Here is a 23,896-nt window from a genome sequence, read left to right as displayed (position 1 = left end):
TTCAGCCATGTGTTTTAAAAGCTTCTTTGTCCATTAATTTAAAAAGATTATTCTTTTTGATACAGCTTGTATTATTGTATTATTCAATAACAAAAACTCTACACATGAAGGTTTTAGTTCTACTTTTAAATCTTTCAGATTTTCAGAATGCACTTCTTAAAGGAGTAAAGCCTGGAGAGGATATTTTAGTGCAGTGGTTTTACTGATTACAGCAAACGGAGATCAAGTTAAGCTGTAACCTGATCTCATGGACAGCCCTGATACAGGTTAAAACAACGAGAATATGATGTGCTAAGTGAAAACAATAATAAGCAGGATATTTAAAGTGACAACATTTTGATTTCTCGTGAGCTCACCTCTCCCATGGTGGGGTCATCAGCCTTGTATGCATCAAGTTTGTCCTGAACCAGCTGGGCCAGGGTGGCGTTGTCCTTGTACTCCCTGTCAGACACGGGAAAGTGGGAGGGAAGATAAATAAAGGAAAACAAAGCATGACAGATGTAAAGACATTTTACGTTTTACAACCGCCCCCTGTTTGCTCACCCTCGGTATCTGACAGCAGGATACTCTTTCAGGGTGGCACAGAGCGTCGCCAGCTGCTCGGCCAGCCTCTCCATCACTGGGTTCTTCAGCTGGGTCTTATGAGGGCTGTAGAAACTGTGAAAGGCATCTGGATTGTCCAGAGAATACACCTGCACACACAAATACAAGGAAATGTCGTTTTTTTTCTTCAGCTAACTGTGCTGACATGAGTGTTTCTAGCTTCTTGAACTAATTTGTCTGATATACTTTTTCCTAATGTGCATAAGAAGATTTTTTTTTCCTTCACTCCTAAGTGTGTCTTTGCTTCCCTCTCGGGCGTCTCTCCCTCACAGTGATGATGTGTGCAAGAGAGAGAGAGAGCAGCGAGGAAAAGCACAGCTGTGTTTCTTCATGCTAAGCTTCTCCAGAAACAACTTCCTTGAGAAGCATTAAACTGAACTGCATTTCCAAGACAGAGAGGGAGAAAGGACCCAAGGCTTTTAACATCTGCGTGTGTGTTAATGCGTTTCAGCTGTTACACAAATCGACTGTTTGATCTCAGTTATCGCTTTCATGTTTTCTCCCTCTCTTTTTTCAGTCTCTACCATTTCATCCCCCTGCACTTTAATGTCTTCTCGACTCGATCTTCACCACATCATCCTACACCCTCTCTTTTGTCTTTTACTGTTCCATTATTTCACCTCCTCCCTCTGTCTCTTTTCGTTTCTATCCTCTTCCTCCTCTCTTTTCTCCTCTCCTGCATCACTACCACTCCCTTCTCCCAACCCATCTGTCCACAGTCACATGACCACACTCCTGCGCTGCAGAAGGGCCCCTGCCTCAGAACGGCCACCATTGGCTGCAGCCCACTGTGTGGATGTGAATCGCCCAATTGGGCAAGTCTGTGGGCGGGACTATGAGGCAGCATTTTTGCCTGAAGCAGAAAACCACTGACTCTGAATTAATCATAGTAGACAAGAGGGAAGCAAAGCATTGTGGGCCAAGAAGCATCTTTAGATTGTGAGAGCAAAGGACAGACAGAAAGAGAGAGATGCAGTAAATAGAGGGGTGGTTGCTGGAGGGAAAAATGGGGTAAAATGGTTGGAGAAAAGGATGGAGTAAATGCAAATGAGAGGGAAAAAGCAAAGATAAGAACGTGCACCTGACTTTAAAAAAAGAATCTAGAAAACAGAGAGAGGCAGAGAAGAAGACAAGATGGAGGCAAAGGGTGGGGAAGCAGGTGGGAGGGAGAGAAATCAGTGTGATAAATGTGAGTCTTTCTGGAACAGTCTGGCAGTAAACAGAGAGTCTGGTGAGTCAGCAGCTTTGTGCCGAGTCTCCACCTGAGTGCGTTTCTCTGTCCTCTCGCTCTGCCTCTCTTTAGCCATCCTTGACTCTTCCGACCAATAACCTCGCTGTTACTATTCCTGCCCACATCCTTTGCAGCATTTCTCTCCTCCCACCTGTCTTAATCGATCTCTGCAGCTGCTCTTGCTCAAGCTTTCCATCTCTGGATCTTTCTCCCTCTCCTTCTCTCTCTCTCTGTTGTCACTAACAGACAATAAAACTCAGCTGGGTTTCAGTCATTGTGTAGGAAAGTGTGCTGTGAAATAGCACAAGAAGGCATTAATGGCACAAATCTTGATCTAAATTGATCGTTTATAAAGCCATGCATGTGCATGATTTCTTATATTATAACCTTAGTCACTGCAGATTTCAGTCCCTTTTGAAAAGCCTGATTTCTAGTCCTACACGTAGGTGTTAATGGATGCAGAGTCCCAGAACCATCTCTATAAATGGTAAACAAAAAGATTCATGTTGGATTCATGTTGGATTCATGTTGGATTCATGTTGGACCAAAACCACTGGCTCTGGCGTTTTAGGCAATAGTTAAGGACAATAATGCATATTTATGGACTTTGAGTGGAAGTTTTTGTTCTGCACAGTTCTAAGAGTTTGAAAATGCAGATGTGCTTTAAAAAGCTAAACTGCAATTAGACAGCAGGATTGGGGATTTCTTTTCTTTTGCCCATCACATGGACTTTATTACCTGAACTGCATGCTCAGGTGTGGCTGGTCAGACTGCATGTTAAGTCTGACTTCATTAACCATTTTCATGTCAAAAATGCTCTTTTAAGTCCCAAAGGCATACAAGCACAGAAGATACAAGAAACCATCCAAACTGCTTCACGTCCAATAAACTGATGAGTTGACTGTTCTCCCGGGTGTTACAATAAAGCTTAACATCCAGGCATCCATTAAAGTATCTTAAGATAATATTTTGATGATGATGCCATCAACATTTTTAGGGTTAGTGAAGCTACATGATATATCGTAATCTGCTACCTCATGGTTAGAACTATGGATAGGTTCATTTAAACACATCAGCATAGAGAAGATGTCGGAAGAGGGTTCTTAAAAGACCATTCAGGGACAAGCACAGAGAAATGCTGTCATATTGCCCCAAGAAGTAACCAGAAATGGACAAAGCTGCAACGTTTGAATTACTTGCTATGAAAAGCTCCTGATGAGCTGTCTGTATCCTTCAGAAGCAGAGAATGATGTCTTAATAGTTATTGATGCGATTGTGTCTATTCAAGACAAGAGGCTCCTCCAATGCAGGACACAGTTGAAGTTGAAATCAGGGTCATCATCATTTAACAAGTGGGCACAACTTTAATACTGATTATACGTATTGGTATGCAGAATCTTTTTGTAGAGATTAAACATGCTTTTCTGCATTTCATTATGCACCATCACCATGCAGGGCTGCACAGTATGTTTACCTGAGACTCGTAGGGCAAGAAGGCGATGTTGATCTCCGTCAGAGTCTTGACGACTTTGGAAGCCCGGCTCTTCACCAGCTCATTAAAGAGAGGATCGGGGCATGCTGGAAAATATCACATGATGCTTAGTTTCAGTCACATTCACAGACAAATACACTTAAACACCAGAGTTTGAATCGACCTATGATGTCTCTAAAAGATCATCTTTGACTAAACTTCTTCATATTACTTTGACAGAGTGCTTCAATGGAAGCTCGTCCTTCATTTAACATGATGCAGCTTTAGATTCTTCCACTATAAAGACACCTCTAAGGCCAAGGTGACTCTGTTAAAGGGAAACTGCAACATCGTAGCCACTCAGTCTCTTATTATGAAGCTGTAACCCCCTGTAATAGTGCAGGGATAAAGCATATTTAAAGAAAAATAACTACTTTTGTATAGTTCTACTTAATTTGTCTACAAAAAACTGTAAATTAGGGGAATATTTGATTATTAGTGCAAAAAGATCCTCTCTTACTTGACCTAATAAAACAGGTTCACATGTGTTTCAAAACAAGAAGACAATAGGTGACTATAAGAACTTTGAGGAAACTGTGGGATTAGACGTTGTAACAACATCAACATCAAATTCGTTTTCGTATCTAGGAAAGAAAAAAATTACAACAATTAAAAAACCCCTCAACATCCAAAACAGTCTTGTTTAGCAGCATCAACACTATATCAAATAGAAGGTTGTCTGTAAAGTCCTTGTGTGTACTCACAGTCAGTGAAGAAAACATGGGCTGCCTTGTATTTAGATGAATGAGGGTCTTTGAAGTCTGCAATGACGGTGTGGACAGACTGAAGAGAGAGAAACAGGTTAGATGTGTTGCGATGAAAGTTCTGTATTTTAATCTTCAAGATAAGGTGAAGCAAGGATAATCCTTACAATATGTGCATTTTATAATGTGAGCTTCTCTGATCAATATTTTGGTAGCTAGTCAAGCTGCAAGTGTCAGTCTTTCCCTTTCAAACCATGAGCTGCGTTTACATTCTCCAGCGTCCCAGAGTCCGCACTGGCCTGGCCTTCCTGCCTTGGAGAACCCTACCACATGTTACATTTTGAATATTCACTTTCGTTTTCCCAAACCATTTGTTAATTTGTGAAGTTATTTTAGTGTAAAAGTAAAAGATTGAAATTCATGAATCTAAGGAGCGTGGAAAGAAAAGCGACTGGACTTTTTTATGTTTCTTGAAGACGTTTCAGCTCTCATCCGAGAAGCTTCTTCACTTCTAAGAGAAATGAATGATTTTTTTTTCTCCAAGAAAAATTCATCCATCTATCGCTGCTAAAGTATGCTGATTCTGATTCCAATTATCCCAGTCCGGGTTGCAGGGGCAGCAGTCTGCGCCAAGATGCCTACATCTCCCTCCACCCAGCCACCACCTCTAGTTCTTCCAAGGGAACATCAGCCAGGTAAGACTCACAATCTCTCCAGAATGTCCCAGAGCTGCTCTGGGCACTAATGCTTGGTATTCAGGAGCATCCTAATCAGATACCAGAACTACCTTAACTGACACCTTTCAGATTAGGGATAACCGTTACTCTGAGTCCCTCCCTGATGACCAAGCTCTGCAGCCTCTCTCTCTCGTGGTCTGCAACATTCAACTTGAGGTATATTATAAACTCTGTACAACTTTCAACAAATAAAGGAAATTTGGATGTAAAGATAGATCATGGAAACTAAGAAGCATGAGCGATCTTTCTTGACTAAGTCAACAGCTTAATATGGCAGCTTGTCTGATCTCTCTTCTAAAAGTGCATACCTGTTGACAGGGATGTGCCTCTATAGGTAAAAGAAGGAGTATCCCTACCTTCTCTGTGGGTGTAATCAGGTAAATGGCCTCCAGGCTCGGCAGTGGCTCTCGTCGTTTCATGATGTCCTCCACAACTACAGAAACAGGCACAGACATGTTAAAGAGTCGCAGGTACGAACAAAATAAGCCTCGCAGTTCAAAGAAATAGTTAAATGTGATGGGCTCTTACTGGTGATGCCCTCTGTCATGATGTCTGTCATCTTGCAGCAGGATGACAACATCCTCATGCTCAGCTGGTCCACAATCAGAGCCTGGCAACACACGAAGGCAGTAACTACTTATTACTCTCATTACATGTAGCTGACAATAAAACAGTCTTATTCGAATAATCCCTTACAGACACTGTGCAGTGATGACTCAGGTTTATTCACATCCAGGCTTCAAGGTCTTTTGTGTGTCTTAGTTGTTCTGGCTTATTTAATGTGCACCACTGTGATGAAAAACATTTTCCATTTGCATATTTACGCATCAAGATATATATTGTGTATAGGTTTTGTATCCATTTGATATTTTATTGTCAGGTTCCTGGGTCTCCTGACCCAGCATGTTTACTTCTTTGTGATTTTTGTATTATTGTACTTGTGTGAGTTATTCGATGGTTTCTACAGGGAGTGCAGAATTATTAGGCAAGTTGTATTTTTGAGGAATAATTTTATTATTGAACAACAACCATGTTCTCAATGAACCCAAAAAACTCATTAATATCAAAGCTGAATGTTTTTGGAAGTAGTTTTTAGTTTGTTTTTAGTTTTAGCTATTTTAGGGGGATATCTGTGTGTGCAGGTGACTATTACTGTGCATAATTATTAGGTAACTTAACAAAAAACAAATATATACCCATTTCAATTATTTATTTTTACCAGTGAAACCAATATAACATCTCCACATTCACAAATATACATTTCTGACATTCAAAAACAAAACAAAAACAAATCAGCGACCAATATAGCCACCTTTCTTTGCAAGGACACTCAAAAGCCTGCCATCCATGGATTCTGTCAGTGTTTTGATCTGTTCACCATCAACATTGCGTGCAGCAGCAACCACAGCCTCCCAGACACTGTTCAGAGAGGTGTACTGTTTTCCCTCCTTGTAAATGGTAAACGACCTGTATTTATATAGCACTTTACTAGTCCCTAAGGACCCCAAAGCGCTTTACATATCCAGTCATCCACCCATTCACACACACATTCACACACTGGTGATGGCAAGCTACATTGTAGCCACAGCCACCCTGGGGCGCACTGACAGAGGCGAGGCTGCCGGACACTGGCGCCACCGGGCCCTCTGACCACCACCAGTAGGCAACGGGTGAAGTGTCTTGCCCAAGGACACAACGACCGAGACTGTCCAAGTCGGGGCTCAAACCGGCAACCTTCCAATTACAAGGCAAACTCCCAACTCTTGAGCCACGATCGCCCCATTTGATGATGGACCACAGGTTCTCAATGGGGTTCAGATCAGGTGAACAAGGTGGCCATGTCATTAGTTTTTCTTCTTTTATACCCTTTCTTGCCAGCCACGCTGTGGAGTACTTGGACGCGTGTGATGGAGCATTGTCCTGCATGAAAATCATGTTTTTCTTGAAGGATGCAGACTTCTTCCTGTACCACTGCTTGAAGAAGGTGTCTTCCAGAAACTGGCAGTAGGACTGGGAGTTGAGCTTGACTCCGTCCTCAACCCGAAAAGGCCCCACAAGCTCATCTTTGATGATACCAGTCCAAACCAGTACTCCACCTCCACCTTGCTGGCGTCTGAGTCGGACTGGAGCTCTCTGCCCTTTACCAATCCAGCCACGGGCCCATCCATCTGGCCCATCAAGACTCACTCTCATTTCATCAGTCCAGAAAACCTTAGAAAAACCAGTCTTGAGATATTTCTTGGCCCAGTCTTGACGTTTCAGCTTGTGTGTCTTGTTCAGTGGTGGTCGTCTTTCAGCCTTTCTTACCTTGGCCATGTCTCTGAGTATTGCACACCTTGTGCTTTTGGGCACTCCAGTGATGTTGCAGCTCTGAAATATGGCCAAACTGGTGGCAAGTGGCATCTTGGCAGCTGCACGCTTGACTTTTCTCAGTTCATGGGCAGTTATTTTGCGCCTTGGTTTTTCCACACGCTTCTTGCGACCCTGTTGACTATTTTGAATGAAACGCTTGATTGTTCGATGATCACGCTTCAGAAGCTTTGCAATTTTGAGACTGCTGCATCCCTCTGCAAGATATCTCACTATTTTTGACTTTTCTGAGCCTGTCAAGTCCTTCTTTTGACCCATTTTGCCAAAGGAAAGGACGTTGCCTAATAATTATGCACACCTGATATAGGGTGTTGATGTCATTAGACCACACCCCTTCTCATTACAGAGATGCACATCACCTAATATGCTTAATTGGTAGTAGGCTTTCAAGCCTATACAGCTTGGAGTAAGACAACATGCATGGAGAGGATGATGTGGACAAAATACTAATTTGCCTAATAATTCTGCACTCCCTGTAGTTTCGATCCCTTGCCCTTCATGTTTCTCTGTGTCCCCTCTGTTCTGTGTCTGCATGTTTGAGTTCCCCTCTGTGTCTTTCGGTTCTTAGAGCTTCGGTTCTCCTCAGCTTTATGGTTTATGTCTGTGTTTCTTAGTTGCTGTCTCCACCGTGTCAAGTTCGCGTCTCTGTGTTATACTTCCTGTTTTACTTTGAAGGTCCGTGTCTTATGTGAATGCGTCCTGCTTTTCTTGTCTCGTCAGTCCTGATTTCTCCCAGCTGTGCCCTCCTTCTGTGTCTCATTCCCCTCATTACTTCCCAGTGTATTTAAACCTTGTGTTTCTCTGAGTCAGTGTTGTGTCGTCCCTCTTGCTGTGTGGCGCTCCCTGTGAGTTTTGGTTTGTTGTTTCCCAGTTTAGTTTACTTTGTATGCCCGTTTTTCTGTGACCAGCAAATAAAGCTGTGGTTTTGAGTTCATTCCTTGAGTCTGTGAGTCGTGCACTTTGAGTCCTCATCTCCTGCCTGCCACACGGCGTTTCATGACATTTATTATATTTTCTACTGTTGTCTTCTAATCTCTTTGTGGAAAACATCTAAAAAAGAACTATTGAAAATGTAATCTCCTGGGATGGTGAGAATCATTCCTTCCATTGGTCTGCCCAAAAGCCTCTGTTAAATGACTAATAAAGACCGATTCTAGAGACATTCAAATATTTGACTAATAGATTATTTGGCTGGGTATTTCTGCACAGTCTTTACTCAGACATGTTTAGCAAATGAGCAACATCTGAAATGGATCCATTTCATCCAATGAGCCAAAATAGTGCAGCTGCTCGAAAAGAACACATTTAGTTGTGTCTCCATCAAGAGTTGACGAAGAGTCTGGAAGGCCTCGTGGTATGGTAAATGCTGCTGCACGTCTTTTAACAGGTGTATGTATAAACACATCACTCCAGTTTTAGCAAATTTACACCAGCTCCCTGTAAAGTATCGTATTGATTTTAAGATTCTTTTACTTTTAAAGTTAAATAATATGGCACCCAGTTATTTAAACGAACTCCTCAACATGTATGACCCCAAAACAGCATTGAGATCGTCTAGCCAGATGCTCTTAGCACAACCAAGGTCTTGACTGAAGCGCAGAAGAGATCGGGCCTTCGCAGTAGCAGCACCCTGGAATAATCTGCCAGAGGAGATTCGTACTTCAGAGTCTATTCAGTCTTTTAAATCGCATCTTAAAACTCACTTTTTTACTTTGGCTTTTAATTCGAGTTCAGTATGAGTACCATCAGGTCTGTTTTATGTTTTTATTGTTAATTCATAGTCTTCTCATTTATCTGTATTTGTTTCTCTATTGTTTTCTCTTGTTTTTAACCAATTGTGAAGCACTTTGGTCAACACTGTTGTTTTTAAATGTGCTATACAAATACATTTTGAATAATCTATGACTATTAAACAGGATTAATGTTATTATTTTACACTAGGTAGCGAGGGCCAGTATTTTCTTTGTCTTTAGATTTTGTTAAAACCCAGTTACATCCAACACGTCTGTGCATGTAAGGCACGCAGTGGTTTTTGTTTTTCAATTTTTTTCCATTCCATCCTATTATTCATCCATTCATGAATAATATGTTTTTCTTGTCATAGGTGTTTGTCTGAGTAAAAAATGTAAAGCAATTATAAAAAGAAACAAACATTAACAAATAAATCTTCTACGGAGCCCCGCAGGGGACATGGGAGAAAAAAAAATTAGGGAGAAAAAAAAAATTAAGACGGACTTTTGCGAGATCTCGCAAAACAAACTCGGGATCTCGCAAAAGTTTTAGCTGCATTCTTCGAAGGCTGCCAGCTCGAAGCCGACCGGGAGGTCGAGGCACGATGTGCCGGGAAAGCGGTGTTCCTCCCGGCTGTAGTAGGTCTCGACCTCCCGTTAGCTTCGAGCTAGTGGCCGCCAGCTCGAATCCGACCGGGAGGTCGAGGCACGATGTGCCGGGAAAGCGGTGTTCCTCCCGGCTGTAGTAGGTCTCGACCTCCCGTTAGCTTCGAGCTAGTGGGTGTCAGATCTCCAAAAACGTCGGAGCATTTTTGCAAATATGTGATGTCTTGTAAACCGAGCAGGTATCTGACGTTTACACAACTACATTCACGCCTCAAAATATCTTAAAAGTGTATTTTGTGACCCAGAAAGAGTAATATTACAACTAAGTAGCTGCCGCCATTGTTGGAATTCAACTTTTGCGAGATCCCGAGTTTGTTTTGCGAGATCTCGCAAAAGTCCGTCTTAATTTTTTTTTTTCTCCCTAATTTTTTTTTCTTCCATGTCCCCTGCGGGGCTCCGTAATCTTCTAACCCCAAGACATTAACTTTACCTATAAGTTTAAGCTAAACAGTTCATTTACTGCACATTAGAAAAGCTGGAACAAGACACTGTTTGGCAAACCCTATATTTAGTCCCACAAATTTCACCAGTACATTTTTTTCTTTCTTTTACTGACTCAGGTCTAATTTTGAAACATAAGCTACAGATTCAGAGCAAAGTCCAGTTATGCTTCTTTGAAGAGAACTGCTCAATGACTATATTAGCACTTTTTTTAAAGTAATGAACAGGTACAACCCATTCCCAAAAAAAGGTTGAGACACTATGTAAAACAGAATTTATAAGAATAAAATAATATATTTATATTTTACTAAAAAGAATAGGTCCCGCTGGCAGTCAGTTCTACAGCCGGAGTCTAGATAAAAGCTCTCTAATCATCTTGTTTGTTGTATATCAGGGCCCTACACGTGACCCAGAGTGCTGTCCTCTCACCTTCCATTCTCCCTTCTTCTTCACCTTCTTGATAACATCGTTCATAATCTCTGTAAAAGAAAGAAAGAAAAAGAATCATCACAAATCAGATGGGCTCGTTATCTAAGCATTCACCCATCATCCTCTTATACTTATCTCTATGACCTGAGCAGAGATGTTTTAATTCATTTTGTAAGTAAAGAATACACAATCATACAAAGAAAACACAACACACACATTCATGTACCATTTCATCACAGCAAGCTAATATTCACCCTCGGATCAGACAGACTGATGACCTGTCCAGTGTGTGAGACTGCAAATATGTAAAACTCTTAACTAACAGACTTTGGAAAGCACTGACAATAAGGCAGTGAATCTGGAGGTGGCAGATTTAAAGATGCTACGATTATTGTTTGTCAGCGACAACGAGGAACAGGATTAGAAACAAGTACGTTAGATGGAGAGTTCTGTTTGAGCGGTTTGGATACAAAGTTAGAGAGGCAAGGTTGAGTTGGTTTGGACATGTGCAGAGAAATGATTGTCAACGGATGTTGAAGATGGAGATGCCAGGCAGGAGTAAAAGAGGAAGACCTGAGAGGAGGTTTGTGGATGAAGGAGGACAGAGGGTTGGTGTCATGTGGGAGGATGCTAGAGATAGGGTGAGATGGAGGCAGATGATGTGCTAATGTGACAACGAGCAGCTAAAAGAAGATAAAGACAAAGAAGAAGCCAACTCACAGACTTTGAAAAACAGTAATTTATTGAACAAAAGTCAGATTTATTGAAAGTTTTCTCGGAAGAGAGGATTTTTGTACCTTAATTATAATTCAACGGAAACTATTAATTTCTGAAGCAAACCTCCTACAGCCTGGCAGAAAGTGCATCTAGGAAAGGGGTGCACTGAAAGACGAACCAAGAGCATCATAATAATTCAAAATGTTGCATTATGATCATTTTATCTCACGTTTTTTGAATTATTAATCGCTGAAAGTTACATTCGATTAGCCACACAGCCTTTAGTGTGTATCTGCCCAAAGTTAACATGAGAGGGAGAAACGGCAAGAAACAAAATGTTTGTATTATGACAGTAAATCAATCCCAACTTTAAAAATAGACATTTTACTACTACACAACAATTTTTATGATTAATAGAAATTGTGCAGATTGGGTATGAGTGTCAAACTCTTACACCGTGAGAATCACTGGAGTAAAAATCAAGTCTAAAAACAGGAAGTTTGAGTAACTCTTGCCGTATGCTGGGATAGGCTCCAGCTCCCTGGCAACCCTGATAAGGATAAGCAGAAGACAATGGATGTATGGATGGTTAACTAAATTAAACTAAGCCTAAAATAACTGAACCCTGAACTGTTTGATTCTACTCATTCATATGTATTTTAAAATCCAATAATGCTACTATTACAATAACAAGCACCATGCATTCATGCCTCCAGTGAGGTTAGCCACCACAGATCTACATCAGTGAATGAATTCTCTCAATGATGAGTGTCTACAAAGACGAGGAAACCCAATAAAGGAAAGCCAGTATCCACTGTGAGGTTATGGCACGATGGCCCTGTTTGTGCCACAATACTGATATTGGCTTGATCAGTATGCCAACCATCTGCCAGCCGTATTAGGATAAATCCATTAAGGGTGAATTACTGTTGAACATCATGTTGGATCACAGTGAATATAAACCGCTAAGCCCTCCCGGCCCCAGCTAAAACCTGCGACCACACAGATACTGATGGATTACCACAGATTAAAAAGGGCCTGAGCAAAAAAAAAAGATGAGGGATGCAAGTGTTTGCTGCCTCGAAAACAATAAGCAGTATGCTCCTCAGAGTCAGATGATGACGCTTTTCAGACAATTGGAGAAATATGCCAGAAGTAGGATGGAAGCATAAAAATTGGAAACTAAAACCAATTATAGTATAAAAGAAATCTAGAATGCATGCAAATAAAGGTCGACTAAAAGTAAATAAGTTATCGTATGTACTATAGCTGAAGCAGACAGAGCTCAGCCTGAACCTCCTGTGAGTGAGACGAACTGTATCTGACCTCCAGTGGGACAGATGGTCTTAATATAGTAGAAATATTCTTGCTAAATGAGAGATTCCCCAACTCAGCTTCAGTCTATTTCCAGCATTTCCTTTGTCCTGTTCTGTTAGCTGCTACGTCAGCCAAGAAGCACTGTGAGTACAAACTACAACCTAAAAAACCTTAAAAAACCTGTGACTTTTACACAGCTGGGGAACCGGGGCTGTCACTGTGCTGACTAATTGCTGTAAAACACTCCAAGTAACAGCTGCAAAATTAAAGCAGGCTCCTTTTCATTCCTGAAAAGTTGACTTGTGTTTCATCCAGCAGCGGCTCCAGGCCACAGGATGAGACACTTCAGAAAACAAAGCAGGACTGAGGATATCCGTGACTCGTCCTCCCTTTTCCTCTGCTAATCTGTTTCCTCTTTTTCCTCTGATAAATGAGCTCAGATAAAAGCAGCTCCAATTATTAAGATAAATTGAATTTTTAACTGTTCTTCGTTTTCTTCCAGGGTCTAAATTCTTTAGTCCATCGATCTCTTAAACATTAATGTCGATTCACAACAAAAGCTTTACTTCAGCTCGATGCTTTAACATTACACTTTCCATATGAACATCTTTTCCTTAGATGCGTCTCAAACCTCGTTGCTGCCATTTCTTAGAAGCCCCCATTGAACCCTTTTTTGGGAGCCCTAAATTTCATTCCTGGCATTTTCCCAATTACTGTCATTGCTTTTGAAGGTAACGTTTTAATATTTATCCAGTTGAATTTAGGTTTGTAAAGGTGAAAAGGTTTGAATATGTTTGCAAGCAGAATATTAGATTAACATTAACTGCAAGGCAGTATATTGATGACATTATGATTGGAGGTTGAGCCCCCTAAAGGTTTAAAGTAATCTCCCCTGGAAGCCCTTCAAGTCCAGTATGGAGGTAGAAGAGTTATAATAAAAGAACTGAACTGAATTACTAAGGGGTTAACAATCCATAGAGGCCAATGTATTTTTGTTACCGAACTATAAACATGCTTTTTAATGCTGAGAAACTGAACATTTTAACATGGGGCTCTATGGATCCAGCACAAGTCACCTCAGTACAACAGTGTCTGTACTATCAAATCAACATCTCTGTGGTTCTACTCAGTGAAATATAGAGCTGAAAATCAAGTACACAACTTTTTCTGGATTATGTTCTGTTAAAAATGATTATAATGTTGATAGATACTAAACAACAAATACACTAATTCAATTTATCTTCTCTTCTGTTAGCTTCAGTTTTGGTTCATTTTTTTTTTCAGTTAAAAGGATGACTAATGGGATTATCCTTCATAAGGTTGAGTGAACTGACCCAGGCAGTCAATAAAATAGAGAAGTTAACTTGATAGTGAATGGACTGCACTCTTTTCTAACTGAAGACTGAAAATAAGTTGGGGGGAGGCGTGACTGTGGATTCTTCCTTTCTGACCTCCTGATAAAGGCACAACAGGAACACACCGGTCAGAAAGAAGGGAAGGGACCTGAACAAACACAAGCAGCAGCTGTGTCAACCAAACATGCACAGAAACACATACACACACATCTCATCTCATATCCAGTTAAACAGGATACAATATAATCACGTCAGAGCAGGGACGAAAGTTCACAATTTCTTTGTCAAACTACTCAAATATAAATGAGACTATGAAGACTTTATTAAATATACAGTTAAGACATAAAACTAAAAAGACTACTAAAATATTACATCTTCAGCACCTCAGCAGACACTTGTTTATCTCAGCAGGTTGCAAGTTTTTAAGAGTTGTGGCATTTTCTTGCTCTCCTACGTCATTAACAGGATTCAAACCCCCCAAAATCTTCTGCTTTTCCGGTAAAGGCTCAGTTATCTTTTGTTTATATTATTAAGCACCCTTGTGGATCAAATGTAGTTTTGCAAATGATCATAATTTGTTTCTAATATTTTTGTAATCTTCAGAAATGATTGTAATCTTTTATAGAAATCACTTTTAAATGCTTAATATGCGTATTTTATTGTTTTTATTTTTTTGCCTTTGTGTTATGTTTTCCACAGTTTTGATCAACACCTGCTGCATTTATATTAGCTATGCACACAAACTGACTTCACTCCTCACTCTGTCTTTAATAAGCAAATTTTATAGAGACCACCGCTGGATATACTGTTGCTTATTTACACGTACATAGTTTCATTTTTAGACTGAACTAAAATCACTTTCACTTTTCTGATTGGTTGCCTCTCACAAACAGAAGGGTTAACAATTAACTATAAGAAATATGTGTTTCTTATAGTAAATTGCTTGATGGGGGGGGGGGGTTCTTGAGGTTTTAGAGGCTAAAGGAAAAAAGTAAATTTTTGTTTCTTAAATCTTGAAATTAAAACAAAAAAGTAACAATTTCAACACCTTTTTCAGTAGAAAAAAACTGAAGTAGAACAAAGAAGAAGAAAATTAAAAACAAAAAAAATTCTAATGGAGCCATCTGATTGTTGAGGTTTTCTCTCCATTATTATTTATTTATAGATACATAGATAGATAGATGGGTGTGTGTGTGTGTGTGTGTGTGTGTGTGTGTGTGTGTGTGTGTGTGTGTGTGTGTGTGTGTGTGTGTGTGCGTGCGCGCGCGCGCACTTGAGTACCTAGATCCTGAAGCCTGGTTTTGGCTCAGTGGGATTAGTTGTTTGTATTCTGACCTAATTTATAATTGTGTTTAGATGTTTAACATGTACAAAATAAGGGAAAGCATACGTCTTCTCTATAAACCCAGACAAACTGAACACAGTTAGCCATATCAAGGAGCAGTACTATGAGCAATGATATTGCCATTGTGTTGATGTACTCTCCAATCCCCTAAGCCTCGACTTGGGCTGACAGTTTCTCCCTTTGCCTCGTGGTTCTCCCCCCTTCAGGGACTTTCACCTATGAGTACATGACCCATTTTTTTTCTCTGGATCTCAGCTTCACAGCAGCATCATTCCCGAGGGAATGTGACACGCTTGATCTTAAAGAGACACGCAGACAAATCAGCACGACTCACACTGAAATGCAAGCAAAGCCTTCACCACAACCCAAACACACAAAAGAAAAAATGAAACAGAGCTTCATGGTCAGAGTCTCACCATGTCATAGGTTTTGTATTTTTAAAAATCAAAGAGTTTTTGTTTGTACATACACTTCAATAGATTACATTAACCAAAAGATTAAAATAACTCAATATTAATAAAAAAAATAGCTTTTCAATGAGGCTAAATGGTTTCTATGTTCCATCTCTTCCGTACACCTTAAGCACCGATATTAACCAGATTTAACAAAACCTAAAAACACTCCATGAGATAACTATTATCTGTAAATGGAAGGAGCTATCCTTCCATTTACAGCCTCTTCAGATTCATCTGCAGTTACGTAACACCCTAAACTGGCCCCAGCCGGCACAAAATGGCTGTAAGGAAAGCAGAAGAAGAGGATTTATGACCTTCAGTGGATAGCAAGTCAGAGGTCAGAGGTCAGGAGTGCAGTTCACTGGAGCAAAATGGGGAAAAAAAGAAGGAATGCAGGAGAAAAAAAATGAAACAAAAACACAAAGATACTCGACTGGAGGTCCACTGAGAAATCTCCAGAAATCCCCCCGCCACAAATGCTATCTCGGTGGACTGATCTCTAAAGACGTGTGTGGGCATTGATTCACTCTCATGTAGTCTACACACGTGCACCTCAAAGAGTTGTCTGTCACCTCTGTTCCCCTGACAGGAGGAGTGTCTTTGTGGGAAACTCAGCTAAAAGTTACTAATGCAGTAACAAGAACATGAAAGAACATACAAAGAACTCTTCACTGATACCCCGAATTCCTTCTCTGCACTGACGCTATTATAAGCATTGTAAGCTAGCTGCTGTGCAGCTTCCAGAAATCAAATGCAGCTCTAAGCTGATACTGTCATGGTCCTGCGACCATGACTCAGTGACTTTGTGTTTGTGTTCCTTATTGTTGTTATTCTCTTTATTATTCTTGGGCTGTTTTGGGATGGTTTGTGTTTTGGGATTTTAGATACTGGGTTTTGGGTTTGTGCTCCCTCTATTGGTCCCTGGTGTTAGTGTTCCCCTGTCTCGTCAGGTTAATCAGGTCCAGCTGTGTCTCCCACCTGTGTGTGATTTCCCAGTGTCTCTTTGTGTACTTATAGTGTGTGATTTCCTCTGCTCCTCGTCGCGTCGTCTGTGTTCATACCTGGTGTAATCCCCTGCATGCTCTCCCTGCTGTTCTCCCTTCATGCTCAGGTTTGCTATTTCTTTGTGTAGTTTCTCCCAGTTAGTTCATCCTTAGTTCTGTTTTGCCATCTCCACTTTATGTTCAGTATTGTCAATAAATCACCTTCACATCTGAGTAAGTGCTGCATCTGAGTCCTCCTTTCCACTCTTCACACGGCCGCCGCCCCGGACCGTGACAGATACCTTGATCAAGGGCAAATGCACAAAACGCCACATCTGCAAAGATGTGGCACCAAATTTTTATCAGGCACTGCAGGTCAGCGAAAACCAGCTGTCCAACCAATGAATGGAATAAATGGAAAGATCGGAAAGGAAACACTACACACCTTTAATGAGAATCTGATATTACTAAACTGCTTTTGTGCAAACACACAGTGCTGACCTACTTAAGCCAGCATTTTTTCCAGTGCAGAAAAAGCAGCAGCTCTTTGTTTTCACGATCCTATAGAAAGAAAAAAAAAAAGCGTGACAAGCCCTAAGAGAACATCTCATACTGATTTTATTAGACTAAGCTAATCATGTCTTACCCGTACAATGTTAAAATGATCATTTTGTTATACAACATGTCAACACATACTTGGTTTTGTATTTTTATCATATTCCCCCTCTATTCTGTTCCTAAAAAATGAAACTTATGTCTCGTCCCTAATACAGCATCATCATTTCTATTATTGGATATTATATCAGCCTTTATTACTATAAATCTGTGGTTGAAATAACTGTTTTGCAATAATTTTCTCTTTTTGCATTTCCTTTCCTTTAGTCCAAGTTCAGTCAGTACAAGACTGTGGCAGGTTTAATTTGCTTTACATTAACTTATTGTATTTGAATCATAATTAAAGTTTAGGAAAATCAGCTTGAATAAAACAATATGATTTCTCTATTTTAATGTTTAACGTATTTTAACTTCTTTTTTTTTTTGCCATGATCAAATAGCCATAGTTAAAATGTGTCTGTTTCTCTGGGAAATTGTGAGATTTTTCTCTTGACCCATTTTGTGACTTCGTGCAACATTAATAATATTTAACCTAATTTCATCCAACCTTTGTCACAAGATATTAATTCTAGTTCTATTGCAGAAACACAAGTGCAAAAATTTAAGAGAGTAACAAGCAAGACAAATTAGGTTTCCTGCACTCACCAGAGAGAGAGCTAAGAAGATGGTATATATATATATATATATATATATATACACAATTTTTTTTAATCCTCCTACAGTTAATTTAACAAATTGACAAATTATCATGAAGCCATGCCATCTATATTTCTTGTTTTTGTTTACATCGCTGGAAGAGGAGAGCATCCAGGCTCTGGTGCTGTGGCGATCTTCCATAAGAAGATATTTCTGTAACGTGGTGTTAAATATGTCTCCACTGTACATGTGTATATGCATGTAAGAAAAGGACTGAGTGCTGCCGAGAACAGTGGGAGGTAGAGGATGTCTGCCAGCTCTGACACAGCACTCATCCTCAGCAAAAGAGAACGGAATTCATTAAGATTAAGAGCCACTGTGACCCTGCATTACACAGCTCTATTTCAGCCAGCTCTTCATGCTCTATTACTGCAGTGACATGACATTTCAGAGTGTGTGTGTGTGTGTGTGTGTGTGTGTGTGTGTGTGTGTGTGTGTGTGTGTGTGTGTGTGTGTGTGTGTGTGTGTGTGTGTTTTACAGACGCCCAGGGGCTGCAGGCACTGCGTCAGACTGGATCCAGACGTGTGTGTGTGATGCTGTGGCTCAGTGATGCTTCCAAGGTCAATAGAAGGCGCGTGTGTGCAAATATGTGCATAAAAGTCCTTTTCTATTTCACCTTCCTCCTTCCTTTTTTTCACACTACCCCAAACAGAGAAGAGTAAATACAACATGCTTCCAGAAACTTCCAAGGAAGAGTGAACTGACTCTGTTTGACATTTTGGGATGTGAGTATATTCGAACTGGAGACAAAACACTTCCTAGCTTTGCTTTGAAGTCTTTTAGCTCTCCATTTAGCCACCATTTCTGAACATATAGCTGGCGCAAAATTGATGTGACACAACTGATAAACATCAGCCACTGCCATCAGCATTGTCAACCTGGCATTATAATACATCTGTGCATCCCTACAGCACGCAGCCTCTTGAGCTACTTTTTAGTTTGTCTTAAAAAATAAAAGGCAACATCAGGGCTCATTTTTGTATCCATTTTGCACCCAGTGGAGCAACAAATTTTAGTACCGTTTCATTTCATTGAGCACAAACAGACGGAAGAAGTGACAAGTGAATGTTTTGAGTGGTAAAAGCAAGCAAACTGGCGAAACGTATATCAAAAATGGTTGCCTGGCTTGCTAATTACTTGATAAAATCTCACCAAAAACTACATTTTTTGATCAAAAACCAAAAACCATTTTGAGTTGTCACACCACTGAGCAGCACAATTTTATATCTTCTGACAATAAACAACCTGATAGCTAAAAAAAAAACTGCAGGGTCACCATTGTGACACACTGGAGGAGATCCTTGAAATGATCTAATAAGAGCAGCAGCAGCCCTGAAAACAGTCTGAAGGCAGACAAGAAGACTACTTTAAAAGGGAGTGTGGTTACCACAGACATAATAGAAAGATACTGAAGTAGCAAGTTTCATTAATTATCAAATTATTATTATTAAATCCTTTTTTTTTTAAATGAGACATGATAAATATCACATAATCACAAATTAAGAAAATGTGTGCATAACTAGTTGCAGACAAAGAACCTGTTAAAATATTCCAGTTAAATCCAAAATTGTAACTTTGTAATCTTTTTGTAGCTCGTTCTATTCATATCCAGTTAAGTATTTGAATACAGTTTTTCAAAAATCAGTCTGAACAAGACGTACAGTTAATGCTGAAGCGTCCTGACATTGTAAGTCCTGTGTTTAAATCAAAGGCTCAGATGTAGGCAGGCAATCTTTGCAGCAGAGGCTTGTAAATAAACATCATAAAATGCTGCTCTCTTCAGTTCGCTGAGGAGTACCACCCCACTTTTTCATATTAGATGCAATAGTGAGCAGATACAGAAGCATGCATATGACCAATGTCACCACAGTCAAGCACAGACTGAATTGTGGATTATACACCGATCTATTTGTATTTATTTCTATAAAAATATCCAATCTTTGGCATCAGTTTTCTTGAAAGGTGTTCCACATGATTTTTCAAAGTGAGTCTAGCTTCCAGACACAGTTCCAGAAGACTTGAGGTCTTATGCTACCTCAGTGTGCCACTTTCTCTTTTAAGGAGGCTGTCGCATTAATTAAACCTGAAATGGCTGCATGGCGATGACGAGTATGTATGCTGGTGCCAGTCAAACAAAGTGGTTCACAAACGTTTTCTGGTGCATGGTACTTCAGAAGGAAAAAGAAGTTTACATCACACATCCCGGAGATTTTATCCATTATAAACAATAAAAAATGTCTAATTTTGCTTTTGAAAGACTTTTCCGGTTCACATGTCAATATATTCCTAGTCAAGATACTGACCCCATATTGCTCCCATCCATCAGAGTGTGTGTGCGTGCCTGACAATGTTAGAAAAAGACCTGTATGAATTTGTATGTGCAACTGGGTGAATGGGACATATATTAGAAAAGGCACTGTATAGGTAACGTTTAACGTATTAGCTGCTAAAACTTTTGATCACTTTCCCTAACAAACTAAATCATTCAACTTCCCTTTTCATTTTTCACCTGGTTGTCTGTGTGCCACCTCTGGGGCCAGCCCCGCAGTTTGAAAACCACTGATTTAATAACTCTCCACATGCTTTACAAGCCAACTTTGAGCACAAATGCACAGGTAATGAGAGGTGAATAAATAATTGTAAAGCTGTCTATGGTTACAGAAATATTTCAAAATTAACTGGATTTAAAGGATTTAAACAGTCGTCTGGTGATGTAAATTGATTCCAAGGTCAGTTTCTCAGTATATTATGGTATTTATCATGTTACACAATAACATATAAAGTACAGCTATGAAGCATTTTAGCATCTGCTTGAATGACTGAATGAAAGGCGGAACATTATTTGTCTGGGTCAGCAGGTTTTCCTTGAAAACCTTCAAAACATAATAAAACCCACTGCATCTGACCCCATAGACATCACCATAAAGTATATAGCTCAAATACAGAACACCGCCTCGCTCTAAACACTGCGTTCCTTCAGTTTGAGCAGCTCATCTCTTTCTAAATGACTCAGGTCACTGCTGACTGATGAGGTCCTCGTCACTCAGCCTTATTCTCCTTCTGCTGCTCTCTGGCACTGATGTTCATATACAGCCATGAAACGGGGAGGGTGAAGCTCAGCTTGCTGCCCACCCCCCCCCCCCCCTCCCTTCATTCTGGCTGCTACATCAATTGCTGCAGAGAGAGAGAGAACGACAGAGAGCCCGCGATGGTGTCACCCTCCCTCTTTCACTCTCTGCCCCCACCAATCACAGCCCTCGCTTCACCTTAGCCAAACGTAGAGCAGGTGTTGCCTCCCTGCGTCCTTGTCTTTACTGGGAAACATGCACGCAGTGTTTACATTGCTCAGGAAAAAGATGATTCACTCGGCCTGCCTTCAGCTTTTCACAAACTGGGTTATGCAATAGCCAGTTACAGTGTTTAAATAATTAAAGAATGTAAAACACGCGCAGATAATTGGCATATGAAGCTGCATTGTGTAATGTAGTAGGGCGTGCAGATGATATCATTTCTATCAAAACTCAGTCTTCTGGCCTTGTATTAAAAAAAATGTAGACTAACTTACAAAAATGCAGGTCTGGGCTGAGCTCAGCCACAGTGCAAACATCCAGCATCAGGCTCAGAATACTTTTTATAATTTAATACTGTACTCTTGGATTCAAAGTAGATGTGAAGTTACTGATGATCGAGGCTCCTCTTTGTGACAATGCACAAATCCTTTCACTTCATGTCAAAGAACAGAAAAATATACTAATATATATATATATACACTAATATATATATATATATATACACTAATATATATATATATATATATATATATATATATATATATATATATATATATATAGAGAGAGAGAGAGAGAGAGAGAGAGAGAGAGAGAGAGAGAGAGTGTTTAATGGGATGGGGTGGGTGTGAGCCAGAATTCTGCAGCAGCACCAGTGAGGCGAATATACCTTAGAGCACAGCTGGGTGTAGCTTAAGAATTTTCAGATTCCAGCAATGTCATGACCAGAAAGTGACACATTAGCTCCTGGTACAGAGCAACTGTGTGGATTTGTATTAGTGAAATGTGACACCGAATCAATACTATGAACAACAGACGCCAAATGAAGCAAATCCTGCAGCCGGGGTAGGGCACGGTACCAAAAAAAAGAGGAGAGAGAGAGAATGAGCAGCTTGGTGTAAGAATTTAGGGACGAACTGGATACATGGCTTCACATTAAGCCATCTCTATCAGGTTTTATGGGCTCGTTCCTGAGCCTTTCGACGACCACTAACACTTGCACCCAGTTGAACCTCCTGCGCCTCCACCATAGTCAGGCCTGTTTCATCACAGCACACCTACCGCTAGAGCACCAGCCCAAATGTAATGAGCCGAAATGACACAATCGGATACTGAACCTTGAGTTAACAGTGTCCTAATGATGCAGGGTTACACAGACTGCCGGTGCCGCACCGACTCTACTCAAAGGGCACGATGACTAAAAGCCGTCCGCGGAAAAATATACAAAAAATGCGGAATTTCTTGCGCAGCGCCAGTTTTAAGGCAACTTTCACGACTCTGGTGCACTCCGCCATTAACGTGAAGCGGAGCATAGGTGGTGCTCTCCGGCTGAGAAAGGGTGTTTTACGCAGCTGAATTATGCTCCATCGGATGGGGTGAGGCACTGCTGCAGTCGGGGAATCCCACGGATCGAGACCGCTAATCTTCATTCATTTTGCAATAAACAGCATCGCATTACATTGTGTTGGCTATTATTAGCTCGCCAGCGTGTGAACAGTACGTGCATCCTGCATGTTGTGGCACAATATTCAGGCAGAAACAGATCGGGATGCAGCTCACAGGCAGAGGCAGATTAGTCCTTAAATAAACGTAAATTGTGTCTAAAAGGGGCGCACACGGGCTTCATTACTCTGTGGCTTCTCATCCCACCGGAGGAGGATGCCAACATCTTCTATTAGTGGGCTAATCATCGCTTGTCAACAGCGTTTTATACGCTCTGTCGCTTGAAATGCAATTGCGCATCCGCGCCGCAGGAGACCAACGAGACGGAGCAGCCTCTGCAGGGCATCCAGTGCTTCCTCACTACACCTCTGCGGTTTACATCGGGATACAATGGAACATCACCTTCACCGTTATCATCGTCACCACTCAGATGCACTAGCAGCCACCCGCATCCTGTCCCCCCCGCTCCCCGGCCCTTTTCTTTTTAAATATATACTCGCTCTCTGGCATATACACAGCTGAATCGGGGTGCAGCAAGACCATATCCCGCACAAATTCTGAGCACCATAAATTAGGAGGAAAAAAAAGTCTTACTTTCGCCGACCACCGCCTTTAATCCGATAGGTGCCATGATGCTGCCTCTGAGTGCTGGACCGACTGATTACCCTCTGCTTACTCTCTCTCTCCTCCTCCTCCTCTCCTCCTCCTCCTCTCTGATCGTGTCACACCGCTGCGGAGGAGCCTCCACTTGGAAACGTCACTGCGTATCCTTCCGCATCATCCACACTGGTGATGTGCGGACGTTTGGCTACAGCTGTGTGTATTAGCTCAAACTAATTCCTACTAAAGACATTTATTTGTTAAGCCTTACCCGCTCATTTGTCCAAATAGAATTTAAAGATTCCTGCAAAATACCCTTGTTTTTCACAGAACCTGAAATAAATACATGATAAGAAAATAAAGTAACCCTTCATTTTTAAACAAGTTTTAATGCATATAACCTTAAGCAGATGGCACAATAATAGATTCATAGTTTTATATATATAATAATATAGTGAATCATTACATTTATACAGGAAGACAGTGATGTGCAAAAGTCTTGTGTCATTGATTTAGTGAAATGTGCAAACATAAATGGTAGTATAGTATAAGACAAAAACACAGTATACACAATTCTAACAAGCTTGAAAGTCAATATTTGCTATGACCTTGCAACTTTGTTCTTCATAGACTCTTAAAG

At 40.6% G+C, this 23,896-nt stretch overlaps 1 protein-coding gene across 2 annotated transcripts in view; it reads right to left on the bottom strand.

Moving 5' to 3' along the window:
- Positions 1-23,369, bottom strand: part of stxbp1a (syntaxin binding protein 1a) — a 39,805-nt gene extending 16,436 nt beyond the window's left edge. For both annotated transcript variants that reach the window (XM_026174379.1, XM_026174378.1), the window contains exons 1-8: positions 23,251-23,369; positions 10,443-10,492; positions 5,335-5,416; positions 5,163-5,239; positions 4,070-4,148; positions 3,309-3,412; positions 544-692; positions 357-441 (exon numbers count right to left, since the gene is read on the bottom strand). In XM_026174379.1, coding sequence (XP_026030164.1) covers positions 357-441; positions 544-692; positions 3,309-3,412; positions 4,070-4,148; positions 5,163-5,239; positions 5,335-5,416; positions 10,443-10,492; positions 23,251-23,287 — 663 coding nt within the window. In that variant the 5' untranslated portion in view covers positions 23,288-23,369. The remainder of the gene's footprint in view (positions 1-356; positions 442-543; positions 693-3,308; positions 3,413-4,069; positions 4,149-5,162; positions 5,240-5,334; positions 5,417-10,442; positions 10,493-23,250) is intronic.
- Positions 23,370-23,896: the final 527 nt, after the last annotated feature.

The sequence above is a fragment of the Astatotilapia calliptera genome, chromosome 7 (assembly GCF_900246225.1).
Source record: "Astatotilapia calliptera chromosome 7, fAstCal1.2, whole genome shotgun sequence".
NCBI classification, from domain to species: Eukaryota; Metazoa; Chordata; class Actinopteri; order Cichliformes; family Cichlidae; genus Astatotilapia; species Astatotilapia calliptera.
Note: the sequence above shows the minus strand (reverse complement) of the source record. Positions and strands in the feature narration are given on the sequence as shown.